The sequence below is a fragment of the Podarcis liolepis genome (genome assembly GCF_965112155.1).
Source record: "Podarcis liolepis genome assembly, chromosome: 2".
NCBI classification, from domain to species: Eukaryota; Metazoa; Chordata; class Lepidosauria; order Squamata; family Lacertidae; genus Podarcis; species Podarcis liolepis.
Window position 1 is genome coordinate 41,195,718 of NC_139555.1, and position 16,736 is coordinate 41,212,453.

Genomic DNA, 16,736 nt, shown 5'->3' on the forward strand with positions numbered 1-16,736 from the left:
GCCAGGCAAGGAAAAGGCTACAGCACACAAAATCCACACAATCTGGCTCTGTTGCATGTGTAGTTAGCCCCTTGGGGATTTCAAAACCTCTTACAGATAGTGGGACAGTTGGCACAAGAATGTAGGCCAGACTCGAAACCACCACCTACCTGGATTACTGCTTCTGCCTGTTGCATTTCTGTTGACCAAATGCTGCAACTTCCTTTTTCATCCCTCCCCTTTTGCTTTTTAAAAACAAAACTAATCTGCCAGAGTCATGCAATAATACATTTGGCCACAAGGTGTCACAAACTTTCTGGCCAATGCTGCAAGGACTCTGGCTCACCTTTTGCACGAAACTCAGGGTTGACTCTGGTCCAGCTCTTTTAAAGAAAATCTGTTGTTAGTCCACTAAAGCAACTGGCTTTCGATTTGAAATACTCTTAATTGCTTGCATAGACTGAGTGGGGTTTCCTCACTGAAATACATTTTTACGAACCATCTAGCACAACATCGCAGATTAGTTCTTGGATTTTGTAAGGTGTGAAATGGGGAGGCACTGCAGAAAAGTGTGGGCAAGTGTCTGCTGCATGCAGCCTTGCCCCCTAATTATGTGCCAGGGAAAGGGATTGAGGTTAAGACAACTAACACATTGCTATTTGATACTGTGGTGGTGGTGGTGGAGGAGGAGGAGGAGGAGGGATGGGAGATGAAAGTATGATGAGTTTTGGAGTCAAGGGAATGAGGAGAGGGGTGTATCAAGGTGCTGCAGAAACTGTAGCCACTGGACTGCACCCTTCATAGACTTCTTCCTGAAGCTTCAGAACTTTTGCAGAGCAGCCCTGCTGTCCATAAAATGTAACTATATGTGTGGCTTCTTTTATAATGGGCTCTTAAGGATCCCTCCAGACTGGTGCTTTTTTGAGGGTGCATTCTGCAATGTGTTACTAGTGCAGTAATAGTGCGTTAGTGGCATGTTGATGCTGGACCATCCACACATCATTCAGCTCCTCTAGTTGTTATTTCCCAGTGTTACTGCATCACAGTAACTCCCATTGTTATAGGCACATTTTGTGACAATAAATTTCATTAGCGCGTGCAGTTTCTGATTTCTGGGCACGGTACCATGCCTGAGATTTCAGATTAAATCTGCAGAGTGGAAGGAAAGGAGGACCTTTTTCTGCCTCCCCATTTCCAGCTACTCTCTGAAGACTGGAGAAGAGACCCTCTTAAGAATGTTAGGGGGGTGGGCAGGCAGGGGAAGGACTAGACCATGTGAAAAATGAACATAATATTTTAGCTGCAGTTCATTAATTTTCAGCTTTGTATTCTTGTTACACAGAAGCATGCCTAGACATTCAATTGTTGTGCCCATAACCTAGGTTTAGGGTGCCATTTAGCTCTTAGCTTTCATATCAATTTCTCACACTGCTGCATTATTGACGTCTGGAGGGGCACTCTTGCACAAAGTGCAACAAAAGTGAGACATCACCCACCTCCAGGACATTGTGGTATGAAAAGTGACAGGCTTTCAGTAGGTAGCTATGGAACATGCACAGGTTGGAAACATTTCTGCCCTGAAACCTCTGCAGGCACAGAGAGTATTTAAAGCACGATCCTGTATAACCATCCTGATACAATCAGAACACAAATAATCATGAATGTACAATAAAAAGGATGTCTGGAGGGACCATAATTGACTTTACCGTGAGGAAGGTGTTGTTCTCAAAGTTCCATATACTAATATAGCTCCTTTCCTGTTTCTTCCAGATTCAAAAACCGAATGCTTAACTCTCACTGCAACAGAGGTAATCAAGAGGCAGAGTTCCAAGTCCAAGAAGAGTTTCAATCAGGTAGCCTGACCTGTGGGTCTTATTTTCATCTCATGGTGTTGTTGGGTGGGCAAGAATGCTTTTAGCCTTGGTGAATTTCCCTGCTGCTGCTGCAACAACCACCAATAATTTGACTGATTTTTCTTCTGCAGCAAATCAGTGTGTCTCAGATGAAAGTGGACAAGGTCCAGATTATTGGGGTGAACTGTTCCTTTGCTGTGTGCCTGGACCAGGATGAGAAGAAGATTCTGCAGAGTGTCACCAGGTAGGGAAAACATGGGGAGGGGACAGGACATTTCCCCATAGTTGTAATTGAGCTCTTTGATGGGGGTGGGTGGATAAGGAAACTGCATTGCACCCCTTGGTCCATCCTGACCACTCTAGTTCCAAAGCCTCAGGACCAAAGATGAATACTGGACCTTCACATTAGGGTATATCTAATTTAAGAATTTAGGGACCCGGGTGGCGCTGTGGGTTAAACCACAGAGCCTAGGACTTGCTGATCAGAAGGTCGGCGGTTAAAATCCCCGCAACGGGGTGAGCTCCCGTTGCTCGGTCCGTGCTCCTGCCAACCTAGGTAAATAGGTACTGCTCCGGCGGGAAGGTAAACAGCATTTCCATGTGCTGCTCTGGTTTGCCAGTAGCAGCTTAGTCATGCTGGTCACATGACCCGGAAGCTGTACGCCGGCTCCCTCGACCAATAAAGTGAGATGAGCGCCACAACCCCAGAGTCAGTCACGACTGGCGCCACCCGTGTCCCTGTGGTGAAAAGGGGGTTGGAGCAAATTCTTCATTCCCATCAAGTTCCAGCAGATCCTGTAAGAAGGTTTAGTTAGTTTTGGGAACATATTCTCTAATCCTCAGCTGCTTAGATTGTTCAGGGTGACCCAAGTAGCCCTTTACGGTCATTTGGTTTGGGGGCAGCCTGTCAGTCGTCTCCCTCTAGATTAAGTCCATTAAAAAGTATGTAGTGTTGAATATTCTTTGTGGATAGCCTTAAGCTTGGTCTACTTTATCCAACAGTGACCCTTCACTCCTGATTATGCAGATTAGTCCACAATTGAAAACTCTCTCACAGGAGACCTCTGCAGTGATCTTCAGGATCCAAGCTGGGTGCCATTCACTTTGTGTACTTGAGCAGGCCAAACATCTGGGTTGCAATGGGGATCAGGACTTACAATCTAGGATAAAATCCATCCAGATATACTCTTTGTGTATGGTGAAGCTGTGGCTTCTGAGTCTAAGTTTTCCAAGCAGCAGAGTCCACCTCACTGCATAGTCAATCTACAGGTACAGGGGCCTATGTATTTCTGCTAGGCAGCTGTACCAGTACGCCCACCTATTGACTGAACAATGTGCTGCAGCTTTGCTCAGAGTTAATAATGCACTTAAATGTGTCTGTGTCTCCTCAATAAATCAACTTCTGCTTCAATCTCAATGCCCTGCTGTATTCACAGGTGTGAAGTCTCTGCATGCTACAAGCCCAAGATCAGTGAGCCCTGCATTGAGAAGAACCCCTGTTCACTTCTCCCTACCCAAAATTCCTCCGACTTCTGCTCTCTTCTCTGCTTACCCATTGTCACCTTCAGTGGGGCACTGCCCTAGGGAGTCAGAAAGGATGGAGTGAGTGAACGGCTTCCAACTCCCAGTGCTGATCAAAGGTGCTACCAGGCATCCAATGGAGATGGACCTCCACTGAAAGAGGAAAACCCATGGCATGCGTCTTCCTGCCCATGCTGGATAGTTTGGCTTCAGCAGAAGCAGGGCATGGTAGTCCTCCCAGAACTGGGAAACAAGCACTTGACACGCCTGGAATATGAAAGGGTTTGGTGTTTTTTAGGGGAAAGAATATCTACCATCTGTGGTTTATCCATGAGTGCTGAAGAGAGAGAAAGAGAGAGATTGCAGATGACATGGCATGGACGTGATGGGGGCACATCTGAAATGCAGAGAAGTTGGAGGGTTTGACTGGCCAGTTTCTGCTAAACCATTGAAAAACTTCATTGAGAGTGAGAGAATTGCAGCTGTCTGCTCCCCCTTTTAAACAGGGCATTGTTGATGTGACTGGCCCAGGGCAGGGCCTGACAGACCTATAAGAACTGCTGCTGTGGCTACCACCCAGGAGGACTCCCCTGCTCAGTGCCTGAGGGCCCCAGTCCTGCCACTCACAGTCCTGCCCAGGGCGGGGCCTGATGGGCTCTATAAAGGACTGCTGCCGCTACTGCTGCTGGGCAGAGAGGGCTCTGTTTTGATTTGTTTTTTACCTATGCCATTTTAAATTCTGATATGAATGGTATATTCTTAGTTTTAGATTTTGATTTATGTGGAAATTGTTTCCCATTTGGTTGTGTATTTTTTGATGTGGTTTATTTATTGTTTATAACTTTTGTAATTATGTAAATCTTGTTATGCTGTAAGCCTCCTTTGAGCATTTTTTTTTAACTGTGGAAAGGTGGCATACAAATAAAAAATGATGATGATGGTACTTACTGCCCTACAAACGAGTCCATAACAACAGAGGTGGGGTATTTTTTTTTACAGCTGGAGCTGAATGCAGCTTTTGTGCTTATGCTTTGCTGCCATTCACAAATTGCAGGGATTGCGGTATGTTGCACCTTGGGTTTTTCTTTGTTAAAATTGCCTGGTGCTCAGTCTGTTAAGAGTCACCAGGAGCTGGAATTTGGAATTTGGTGGCCAGCAGGGGGTGGGCAGTGGCAGGAAGCGAGCAAAATGAATGAACATGCACTGAATGAAACTGAAGGGCAGATTGGAGCAGGGTGTGCTCTCAAGTGGAACAGAACGGTTTGATGACAAATGTTAGATGAACCAGAGTGCTTCTCTGTAAAAATAAGATCGGAGAAGAAAACACTAATAGCCATCTATGGTTGTCAGTGGATGCCCTGCTTCTCTGCAGGAGAGCCTTTGGAGCAAACCTGTTCTATTTGCCTAACTTCCTACAGAATTGGATGGCTTTGAGCTGTTCTTGGCAAGCAATGCTTTTATTCCAGGCATAGGAAGCCCATGTTCCTCCAGGTGGTGCTGGACTCTGCCACCATCTTCAGCTGGGTATGGCCAGTAGTCAAGGATGATGGGAGTTGGGAGTTCAACAACATGGAGATGGGTACTGTTTCCCCATTCCTGGTATTGAGGAATGCAGGGCGTTATATGCTCTTGTGTTGCTCCAGATTTGCGACACCCAGGTGGAATCATTTTAGGAGGCACAATTGCAGAATTTATGAATGAGTGGTTGCTGTAGCAAAGAGGCAAAGTTGCCTCATAACAAAACTGGAAAAGAACAATCATGGTTTCTCTTGTTTTGTAGCAGGGATGGTCCTCTAGATGATGATGAACTCCCACCTTCCCTCGTCATTGCCCATGCTGGTTGGGGCTTGATGGGTGCTGGAGTCCAACAATATATGGAGGACCTCAGGTTCTCCATCCTTGGTATAGAGCGGGACTCCTTTTCCCCCTGAAGATGGAAACAAAATGTTAACCTGAGAAATGTAGGTAGCACTGAGGTCCATTTTAATTGCCTTCTTACTTGAATTAAGCCATTTTTACATGAAAGTTATAATAATGATACATGCTGTTTACTTGCTTGCTTTTGAGAGGAGAATGCAAATGGGTGAAACTGATTGTTGATAGTGGGAGGTGGTGACTAAAGGGGCATTTTGAACTCCCAGTTGCAGGGAATGTCTGTGTGTGTGTTAGTGTCAGCAGAATGTGGAAAGGAAAAATCCAGGTGAACAGGGTCCTCCTACCTTCTCATTCCACTTTTTATTCTTATTGAACACACACACACACACACACACACACACACACACACACACATTTTTCATGGGTAATAGTTGCATATTCTTTTCTCAGGGAGAGGAACAACCTGGGGTTAGGTGCAATGCAGATTTCTCAAAGTATCAGCTAGTAGTTCAATGATCAAGAAACTGCTGGGTGAAGAATTGAGGACAAGGATGTCAAGTCTCAAATTCTTCCCTAGAAAGCTTCCAGAAAGGTGCACACACAGAAGCCATGGGATGCCACAAAGTGGTGCTTTTAACAGCTTTTGTATGCCCTGTTTTTTGTTTTTAAAGCACTGATTTTGTTCCTTAAAATGAGCTGTTTGCCCTTGGTTTCAAGTTGCAATCTTAACACCTTACCCTCTCAAGACCACTGCCACAGACCTGCCTGCAAAAGCAATTTGTGGCAATAAAGGCAGAGTGATGCACTGTGGTTTTCAGAAGCTGTTTGTAAGAAGCTTTGGGAAGGGAGGGAGGGAGGAAATAAGGAAGGAAGGAAGGAAGGAAGGAAGGAAGGAAGGAAGGAAGGAAGGAAGGAAGTGTGTACATTATAAATGCAAACTTTTCTACTGAAATTGAGTACCTTTTGTCTGTTGGCGCATTTCCTTAATAGATGCAGGAGTTGCTTGCTTTTGTACATAAACCCACTGTGTAAATTTTATATTGTGACCTAATTTTATAAAATATTGTTGAGATGTTTTATTGTAAATTTATTTGAAATAAAGCCACATTTTCATAAATCAAGACTCTACATGTTTTAAAAACTGCTGCGTTGTTTTTAATATGTTTTCTCATTTGCTTCCTTCTAATATTAAGGCTGCTTTTTAGCCAAGGGAAGGCTGTTGCATAGTTGAACCACTGGATGGCACCAAAGAATCCTACACAATTAGCATCAATAAAGCCTTGTCCATCAGCAAAAAAGTGATTATTTGATCCTCCTGCACTTGCTCTGTGTGTCTTCTACGAAGTTCAATACAAAACCAAGGAGGCAGACTAGAACTTGGGTGACACAGGTTCAAATTCCCACTCAGACATGAATTTCACTGGCTAACCTACCTCACAGGGTTGTTGTGTGAATGAAATGGAAGGGGGACATCATATGGCAGGAAGGATGGGGTATGTCAGGTCTGCCGCTAATTGTTTGACTCCAGTTTCTGTTATTTCTGACCATTGGCCACAGTGGCTGGGGCTGAAGGGAGGCAGAGTCAAACAACATTCCTGCAATACACACTGCCTGAGCAAAACCTCATTGAATATCACCCATCCCATCATGCCACAGAGTCTCCAATAATTGGACAGTGCTATTTGACTTTGTCATGTGAGTTCACTTTCAACCTGAAAATAATAATAATAATTAATAGTAGTAGTAGTAGTAGTAGTAGGAAATTGTGCAGAAAGAAGATTGCTCAAAGGTTCAGGGTGAGTAGCATTATCTTACACCAGTTGCAAACTTGCACTTAGGAGTGCTTTCGAACTGCTAGGTAGGCAGGAGCTGGGACCGAACGACGGGAGATCACCCTGCTGCGGGGATTCGAACCACCGACCATACGATCGGCAAGTCCTAGGCACTGAGGTTTTACCCACAGCGCCACCCGCGTCAGTGTACAGTACACTAAAACTAAAATATAATACAAAACCACAAATTTGCAGACTTGGGCACCAAATTGGCTTATTTCGACAACTCTAGATGGCTAACATGCAATTTCAAAAAGCAATGAAGTAGACTGTTCAATAAAACCTGATGTTAAAAGAACTCCTTTGTAGCTCTTGAGCCTAGTCAGTGTACAGGTAAAGGTAAAGGTACGGGCCAGTCGTGACCGACTCTGGGGTTGCGCGCCCATCTCGCTTAAGAGGCCAGGGGCCAGCGCTGTCCGGAGACACTTCTGGGTCACGTGGCCAGCGTGACGAAGCTGCTGTGGCGAGCCTGCACCAGCGCAGCACACGGAAATGTCGTTTACCTTCCCGCTATAAAGCGGTACCTATTTATCTACTTGCACTTAGGAGTGCTTTCGAACTGCTAGGTGGGCAGGAGCTGGGACCGAACGACGGGAGCTCACCCCGCCGTGGGGATTCGAACCACCGACCATACGATCGGCAAGTCCTAGGCGCTGAGGTTTTACCCACTGCACCACCCACATCAGTGTACAGTACACTAAAACTAAAATATAATACAAAACCACAAATTTGCAGACTTGGGCACCAAATTGGCTTAGACCCCAGCCTGGACCATCTTGCAGGTACCTGCAGTAACCAGCTGCACTTATTTCCAATAGCTTCACTTCATGTGTTTAAGGTTGTTTTTTCCAAACATGTGCAAAAACAATCTGTAGTAATCTAAATTGCTTCTGGCACTCATGTTTTCCTGTGCCACAGCTATCATTATATGTCCCTCTTTTCTCCCCCACCATGCAAAAAAAGTTGCTTGTTTAATGCTTTAAAAATCCTCCCTGCTCTTAGCATTCTCAAATGAAGAGTGAAAATTAAAATCTGAAGTCCTTTTGTGTGTTTATGGGCATTCAAACATCGTCCATACTATCCCCTGCTGGGCACATAGTAAATTCCTTTTGAAAGACTACAACTTTCACCCAGGAAACCCTTTAAGTCTGAAGCTGTTGTCTCGTGAGGAACCTTGCAGCTGAAATGTTCAAGTATTATTTGGTCTTTGGGGGAAGTTTTGGCCTTATATGGGGGGTTGAAAGTTTCAGTTGTGAACTATTGGCTGTCAACAGGAATTCAGATGAGAAACTTCTGAGATGATTGTTGACAATTCAGGATTTTCACTTTCTTACATTAAGGGAAGCGATAATGTCATTGTGTTTGTCACATTTATCACATCCCTATCCAGCTGATGAGTAAAATTAGCTTGTTTTGATCTGATTGCACCCTCATCTGACCACTGGTATGGTGTACGTGAGTTTAAAAATAAAGTTTGTCATGAGATCTACTTTAAGAGAAATGAAGGCAATGATTTGGATCAGCAAAATGGCGAGGGAGTGGTTAAGATACTGTTTCCCCACTATTATTAACCTAATCCAATTCTCTCCTCATCCTGCTCCCCAAAATCTAATCAATGAATATACTCAACATTTCATCTAGCTTCCTGCTTAAGGGTGGGTTGTGTGCAGAGTGGAGGCAACAGATGGGAGACAGCCAGCAAGCAGTTGGTCTCCCTGCCTTCTGCCCTACCAGCTCCACGGACACCTGCCACCACTGGATGATAATTTCCTGCAGAAATGGGAGTGAGATTGTGTAGTGTGTGTGCCAACCCATGTAGTGAAATTCATTGTCCTCATCTGTATGAATTATTTCTTGCGTTTTAAACCAGTCTTCAATGATCTGCTGGATATTTATTTCTTTAACGCATTTCCCCCCCATACCCTTCAGCCAAAGCAGAAACACTGAGGTCCAGCACTGAGCGCCTTCTGCTGGTTCCCTCACTGTGAGAAGCCAAGTTACAGGGAACCACGCAGAGGGCCTTCTCGGTAGTGGCACCCGCCCTGTGGAACACCCTCCCACCAGATGTCAAAGAGAACAACAACTACCAGACTTTTAGAAGACATCTGAAGGCAGTCCTGTTTAGGGAAGCTTTTAATGTTTGATGCATTACTGTATTTTAATATTTTGTTGGAAGCCATCCAGAGTGGCTGGGGAAGCCCAGCCAGATGGGTGGGGTATAAGTAATAAATTATCTCTCCCAGATCAGCTTATAAATGTCAGGTGATCTGCCCTGAGGTTTACAGCACAAAAGGAAAAGGAATTGGGAAGGAGGAGGGGGAATAAATCAAGCTCCATGCATGAGTTCTTAGTTACAGAGTTTGTTTAACTTTTAGAAATCAGATACTGCAAGTACTCTCTTGAAAGGCTTCCTGCTTTGCATCTGCAGGAAAGTGCCTCTGGTAAACATTTAAACCCATGGGGGTTCAGATCTTCCCATATAAGGATCCTGTTGTCCCTGCACTTTTGCCATGTGCTTGCAACATACTCTGTTAAATCAGGATGATTCTGTCACAGACCCCTGAACATATGATCTGGAATAAGGCTGCACATCTAAGAAGAGATGACCCTGAAGCCTCACTTGGACCTGAGCCTGGAGTGAACTGAGCCTCTGAGGAGCTGAGGAGCAGCTGTGCACAAAGGTCCTTGAGAGGGAGATTGGATCACTAAACCCAGGCTTCATACACATAGCCTATTCAAAGGACATTCTTTCTCAAATAATTGTGGGCACTGTCATTCACCCTCAATTCCCAAAAACCCTTAACACACCAATTATTGGGAAGAGGGGGGGGTGTTTTCTAATGTGCTTTAAAGGTATTGTGCGTTCTCAGCCTCAAAGATGGTGGAATTTGGAAACTGGAGCAGCTTCAGAGGTTGGAGAATCATTCTCTACTCCATGATCATGACCAGTTGTCTTTATTGAATGTTATTACATTTTTAAAAACCCCACTCCTCTTCAAAACAGCTCAGATGCCCCTCTTCAGAATAGAGTACTCTGTTCCCCTTTTAGATTCACAACAACCTTGCGAGGTAGGTGAGGCTGAGAGGTGCCCACTGGCACAGGGTCCCCCAATAAACTCCATGGCTGAGTGGAAATTTGAAACCAGATCTCCCCAGGATACGTCCCTACTACACCCTACGCCTACTACACTTGCGTTCAACAACCTTGAGTCGCCAAGTGGTGTTGGATTACAACTCCCACCATGCCCAGCCAGCTTAGCCAATGGGAATTGTAGTCCCACACTATCTGGTAGGGTGCAAACTTGAATAAAATATTGGGGGGGGGGCAGGTAAGCCCTGCCCCACATAATCGATCACAAGACGTGGCACCCCCCCCCCATTTGAATGACAAGGCCAATTAACTTGGGGGCAGCCCCCTCAAATATTTTATTGGGGACCAAAGGGATATAGGTTCCTAGGAGTTGGCTCCTATGCTCTGGGAACCTTAGTTGAAAGAACCTCAACTCGCCTGCCCACGTTTGTTGTATGGATTGTCCATTGAGTGATGGGCCTTTGGGATGAAGATTTGTTAGCACACTGCCCATCTTTGGTTCCTAGCTTGAGGAGTTGCTCGGAAGTGGTGTCAAAACAGAACTTTGGGGTTCAGCTGTGCGCCCCACAAAACAAGGATGTGCGTCTGTGGTTGTTGGTTAGTACATACAACTTCTTCTTCTTTCTTTCTTTTTTAAAAAGTTTTTTTTTTTAAAGTTTACCATTTCAGAAGGAGGAAACTGATGAACAGGAAACACGCAGAAATGCTGAAAGGGGGCCTGGGGACGAGTGATTGAGTGGGGCCGCCATGCGCTGTGCCCACGAGATCGAGATATTTTTCTGCTGCCAAGAGATCTTGGGAGGCCGGCTCAGCTGCTCCCGCTGCCGGGAAGCCCTCGGAGCGGGGCAGCACCTGCCCGCTTTCCTCGTAGCAACCTTGTTTGTGTCCGTCTCTTTATTTAGCCGAGGCCTCTTCCTGTTGGAGGTGCCAGGGCAGAGGTGCCCAGCGCAGCCACCTCTCTCCTCGGACAGAGGCACCCACGCGCACATCTCCCGGACTGGGCAGGGCGCAGCGCGCCGGGCGAGTGAGTCAGGCGCTCCTTAGTGTAGCTGTTGGCAGCGGCTGCATCCGCCGCTGCCGCCGTCCCCACTTGACTTCTGGAGCTGGAGAGGTGGCGGCGAAGGCCAGCGAAAGGTTGCAGCTCTGCGATTCCTCGGCGCCGAGAAAAAAACCAAGCAGCAGACGCCGCGGAGGCGATCGGCGCGGTCGCCTTGCGGTTGGGCGAAAAAAGGAAGCTTCTTTTTCGTCCTATAGTAGGACGCGCCGTCGAGTTTTGCTGCGCGCTCTGCTGAGCGAGCGAGCGAGCGCCCGGCGACTTCCTGAGCAGCCCGAGCCAAGGCGGCGAGCGGCGAGGAACCAGACGGCGCTAGACCTCCGGAAAGGAGCGAGCGAGCTCCCGGAGGTAAGCTGAGCTTGTCTTGAGACGGCGGTTGCCGCCACCACCACCGGCACCGCTGCGCTTCGGCTTTCGATACCTGTCTCTTTTCGGGTTTGTTTTCTTTTGATGTGTCTTAAGTAGATCTTTGAGCAATACGAGCCGAAATGGAAAGAGGTCCCGGGAGTTAAACAGCGTTCTTTGGAGGTTTGCGAGGAGATGTTGGAGGAACGTTTTATGAAACGTGGCTTTCAAAACGCGCCCTCCAACAAGCCCTGCTCTAGAGTCCGGGATCTGGGCAACCCTTTCCAAAATCTTTCCAGAGAGGGCCCTTGTGAAATTGCAGGAAAAGACCCTGGTGGTATATGGGGCTAGCAAGGGACAAATTAGTACATACTGTATTATGATGAGCAAGGAGAGGGGTGTGTGTGTGTGTGTGAGAGAGAGAGAGAGAGAGAGAGAGAGAGAGAGAGAGAGAGAGAGAGAGAGTTCTATTTCTGCCAAGAAACAACTTAGGAAGGAAGCTACTCCAACAGGATATCGATGCTTCCTTTTCCTATGTCAATTTCATTTGCAAGGGAGATGGTGATTATTCTGGGAAGGGTGGGCCGGAGAAGGGCATCCGTGCAGAATGGATCCCATCAAAACAACTGCAGAGGAAGCGTTTAAGCCCAGATGCTATTCAACAGGTGTTCCCAAAAAGTTTCAGTGTGTCAACGCAGAGAGTCGTCTGGCCCCCTTCTGGCTTCCCAAGGGCAAGGAAGAGCTGTTTATCTCTCTTGATCTGCCCTCTTATATTGCTGGTAAAGACTTTACAGGCTTTGTCGTGGGAGAGGCACAATCTGGAAGAGAGGCGTGGGGAAGTTCGCAGATGCCTTTTGGGAACAAGCACTCCTCAAATACTTGCGCAAACCCTGTCTTGTGTTACAAGGAGGTTTTCCCCCCCTCTAAGCACATTTTGTTGGAATGTTGCCCTCTTGCAGCCATGCCCAGATTGGCAGCTGCTTGTCCTCCTGGCTCAGTGCTATTTATAATATATTATGGGCCTGTTTGCAAATGCACATCCATCACTTGATTGGGCAGCCCTTGATTCTTTGCAGGTGAATGTGTCAATAGAGTCCTTCCAACAGCCTGGTGTTGGAAGCGGTATAACAAAAATCTGTTTCTGGTACTTGATCTGTGACGGCTGATTCACATGTGCATATTTAAGGCACACCCACACAATCCTGGGAACTGTAGTTTGTTAAGGGTGCTAGCAATTGTAGCTCTGTGAGGGGTAAACTACAGTTTCCAGGGTTCTGTGGTAGGAAACCATGTGCATTAAATGTGCGTGATGTGGTTGTGATTATGGTTGGCTCCACAGCCTTCCACATGATCTAGAGCAGGGGTGAACGTATGTGTGGGCCAGCCAAAGTTGTTGAGCTTTTTTTACAATCTTACCCCCAACTTGTTGAGGTTTTTAGGATTGAAGCTTTTAGGCTTGAAGTTGCTGAGCTTTTTTTAATAGGATTTTACCTCAGGACATAACATATACTGCCACGGGGGCCAGATTAAATCAACTGGCGGGCCGAATTAGGCCCCCAAAACAGACTTTGGACATGCCTGATCTAGAGGAAGCACAGTAGTGCAAGATAAATGGAAGTATCCTAAAGCCCTTTCTGTTAGGATCCGATTCAGTGCATGAGAGCAGCCAGTGTCCAAGATGTACTGATGTACAAGGCATTCTTTCCACATGGATAATTTCAGTGCAGAAAGGGCTCTGGGAGATCAACACATGATATCTAGCAACTGCAGGTTCCTTACACAGGACAAAGGTACTGAACAAGAGCTGTCTATAGCATGTGGTGAGAGATGGAGTGTGTGGCTTGGCTCCTTTATCATATTTTTTCATGTGCTGTCTCACTTAGTGTCTGCTTTTTCGATGAACAAATTTGGCAACAAGTGTAGGAATTTCTCGCCCCCGCCCCACCTCACCCCCAGGTTGTTTTTCTGAAACCACCGGTGGAAATGGGAGGGGAGATGCTAAAGTTTAACAGGCTGTTGCTTCCTGAGGGCCATTTTCTTTTTCCAAAAAGTAATTAAATATGACGTGCTGGAGGAACTCTCCAAAGAATCATTAACATCCAGGAACTGGTCTGCACATCCTCCTTCGGCTATAAGAAAGAGTCCTTGAAAAGCCTGTTTCGCAGACAGAGAGCTGGCCTTACATCTCTTTGAAAGTTCCACGAAGAAGGAAATTTCTTAAAATGCCAGTGCTCCTGGTATTAGAACTTGCTGCTCCCTTGATGCCTCCTCACCCACCTGGCAATGGATCTGCTGCTTCCTGCCAGCTCCCAGTGGGACTTCTTTCATCTCTTATTTAAAGGTTCATAGGTTCCGGCTGTCAGTCAGCTGCAGATTGAGCAGCTTCAGAGCCCAATAGGCTGTTTACTGGTTCTGTTCAGATACTGCCTCACTCCCTGCCACCCCCCCCACCCCCGCACCCCACCCTAGCTTCACAGCATGTCTTATGTCACTCTAGTTTGCCTCCTCAGCTTGAGAGAGCGAGGGAGGAACTGGCAGCAGACTGACACTAGCTTTTGGCAGTCCTACAATGAACCATTGTGCTTCAAATGTGGCATGTGGTCCTAAGGCAGGGCCCTGCATTGCGAGAAAGATTCCTGCATCGCAGGGGGTTGGACTAAATTACCCTCGTGGTCCTTTCCAACTATATGATTCTATTATCTATTATGGTGTCCTCCATATGCTTTGGACTGCAGCTCTCTCGCCATCCCTGACCAAACTGGCTGATGGGAGTTGTAATCCACAACCCCTGGAGGAGGAGACCTAGGGCAGGGTTTCCCAGACTTGGATCCAGCGCTGTCTTTAGCATATATGCTGCAGGGGTGCAAAGATCCACCCAGCTCTCCCAAATTTAGTTTAGCCCCCAAATTAACTTTTATTATGCTTATGTCAGCCACCACGCTTACGCCTTATCTCGTTTATGAAAGAAGGGAGGAAAAAGAAACAAACAAGAAACAGATAGCATAAGCATGTATTTCTGCCTTGTCCTTATTAATGTCATCACAGGAAAGAGAAAGTACAAGGCAGAATTAGTAGTGTACTGATTTTGCTTCTTTTGCTACAGCCAGGAATTATGCTTTGTTCTGGTTTCCTAATAAATCTTATGTCAGCCATTATAACCTGTTCTGCCACTGGATTTTGAACTATTTAAGGTTCACCTGCTCTGGTATTTTAGATTACTGTTACATGTACTATTGTTGCAGGGAATTGGGTCCTGGGAAGAAGGGAAAATTACCTGAGAAATAAACTCCCTTACAGCCTGGAGGGTTTTAATGTTGCTAGTTGGGCGGCTTTCATCATGATTAGAGTGAGCTTTTAGATAAAAGTATTTTTTTGTATCCAGTTACAGATGTACTTTGGAACTTTTGATCTTGTACAACCAGAGTGTACCTTTTTAAAAGGTTGGTTAAAGAACAACAACTCTCCTTTTGCCTCTTGTTTGTAACAGTTGTTGTGTTGGATATACTTTGATATTATAAAATATGTGTATGTCGCAACAATGAAACAGGGACTGGCGACACTTGTCTCCTGATGCATTTAGCACCATCTGCAAGAGTTCATCCAATTGCAGAGTCCCTTAGCTGAGCATTGTAAAATCAGTTAAGTTTAACCCCAAATTTCTTTTTAAAAATGTAGTCTTCAAAAATGAAATAAAAGCAACTCAATACATTACAATGGATGTGGGGAGCTCTGTTTCTGACATTAAACATCTCTTGTGCACATAAATATGCGCAGATCTAGTTTATGTGCACTGGGTAAGTTAGGTTTCCTAAACACGTGTTCCCAGACATATTAATGTCTAAAGATACACAAAAACCACAGTAACACTTGTGGCACATTGACAAATTCATTACCACACGAGCATTCACATAGTGCGATCCATTCAATCAGATGAAATGTCCTAGGTTACTGCTGTGTGTGTGCGTCACCCACTTGGGGTTGTAAACAAAACAAAAAGAGAGAAATGAACTGCATAAAATACAGAGACAGCGATAATTACATAATTAACAGTGGTAATTCACAAAACACATGTTGATAACGTAGACATTAGGCCATTGGTAAGCCAATTAACATATGTAGTATAATAAAAATCCAATTCAATCCACAAGTGATAGCACTGACCCTCTTGATGATTTCACATTACGGTCTTTCTTTAAAGTTCCTTTGTTCAAGTACAGCCACTTACAGACTGTCCTGAGGTCCTGCCCCCCTCCCGCTGATTTTTGGAATATTACCATTTGTCAGTTGCTTATGATGTTCACACATTGCAAGAGTGCTGCCGGAAACTCAGTGCTTACCGTACGTTTCTTTCAGCAACTGTAATGGGTAGAGCTGTTCTAAGATGGTGAGTAAAGAGCCGATCCCCTCCTTAGTTCAGAGATGGGAAACCTGTGGCTCTCCAGAAGTTGTAGGAGCACACTTCCCATCATCCCTGACCATGGGCCATGCTGAATGAGGTTCAACCACCCCTCAACATCATCCCTGCCACTGAAGTTCATTCTGGTTTGGCAATATAGCCATTCAACTATTGATTGACTGATTTTTTAAACCCCTCTAACCATCACAGTAAGTGGTAAGAAATATGAACTCGAAATGTACCTTTCATGAATTCCAAATGCACCAAAGAGCTCTGTGGGCAGTGATGACTTGCATAACTGTCGCTGAGCAGAGCCATCTGAATGTATTACCATAGAAATGTTAAGATGGCAATTAGAATGTATTAAAAGAAGGGTAGTTTAGATGGTTCCTACTGGTCTTTAGGCAGTCTACAGAGAGTGTCCTGAAGTGGCCAAACAGAAGAACATTGCACTTGCGAGGAGCAACTGAAATGCACTGGCGTAAATTGCAAAATTGTACCATCACCTGTTGCTTATTCATCCACATAAAAATCAGCTAAGTTTTACAAATGGCCATTGAAATGCGCTAGAAATGAGCTGGGATCCGGCACCCTCATCCACAGGCCTCAGAATAAAGCTTTGTCAAGAGACTTGCCATTCCGAATGACAGTGAGGGGGTGCCTTGAGAAGATTGCAGTATTCCTGAGGAATTGCCTACAAAATTTGCTGCCTGCTGCATCAACAGAATTCCCAAATGACCATCAAAATGCTGGGAGACTGCTTGGATTTTTCAAAATAGCCTGCAGGTTT

At 45.6% G+C, this 16,736-nt stretch overlaps 2 protein-coding genes across 6 annotated transcripts in view; both read left to right on the top strand.

Annotated features, from left to right (window-relative positions):
- The window catches only part of PIK3R5 (phosphoinositide-3-kinase regulatory subunit 5), a 56,480-nt gene extending 50,135 nt beyond the window's left edge, over positions 1-6,345 (top strand). For all 4 annotated transcript variants that reach the window (XM_083487506.1, XM_083487509.1, XM_083487507.1 and 1 more), the window contains exons 17-19: positions 1,750-1,832; positions 1,964-2,076; positions 3,269-6,345. In XM_083487506.1, coding sequence (XP_083343632.1) covers positions 1,750-1,832; positions 1,964-2,076; positions 3,269-3,416 — 344 coding nt within the window. In that variant the 3' untranslated portion in view covers positions 3,417-6,345. The remainder of the gene's footprint in view (positions 1-1,749; positions 1,833-1,963; positions 2,077-3,268) is intronic.
- Positions 6,346-10,860: 4,515 nt separating this feature from the next.
- Positions 10,861-16,736, top strand: part of PIK3R6 (phosphoinositide-3-kinase regulatory subunit 6) — a 33,677-nt gene continuing 27,801 nt past the window's right edge. Inside the window, exon 1 of one of the 2 annotated variants that reach the window (XM_083487541.1) lies at positions 10,861-11,553. The gene's annotated coding sequence lies outside the window, so the exon portion shown is untranslated. The remainder of the gene's footprint in view (positions 11,554-16,736) is intronic. The other variant, XM_083487540.1, reaches the window with a different exon arrangement.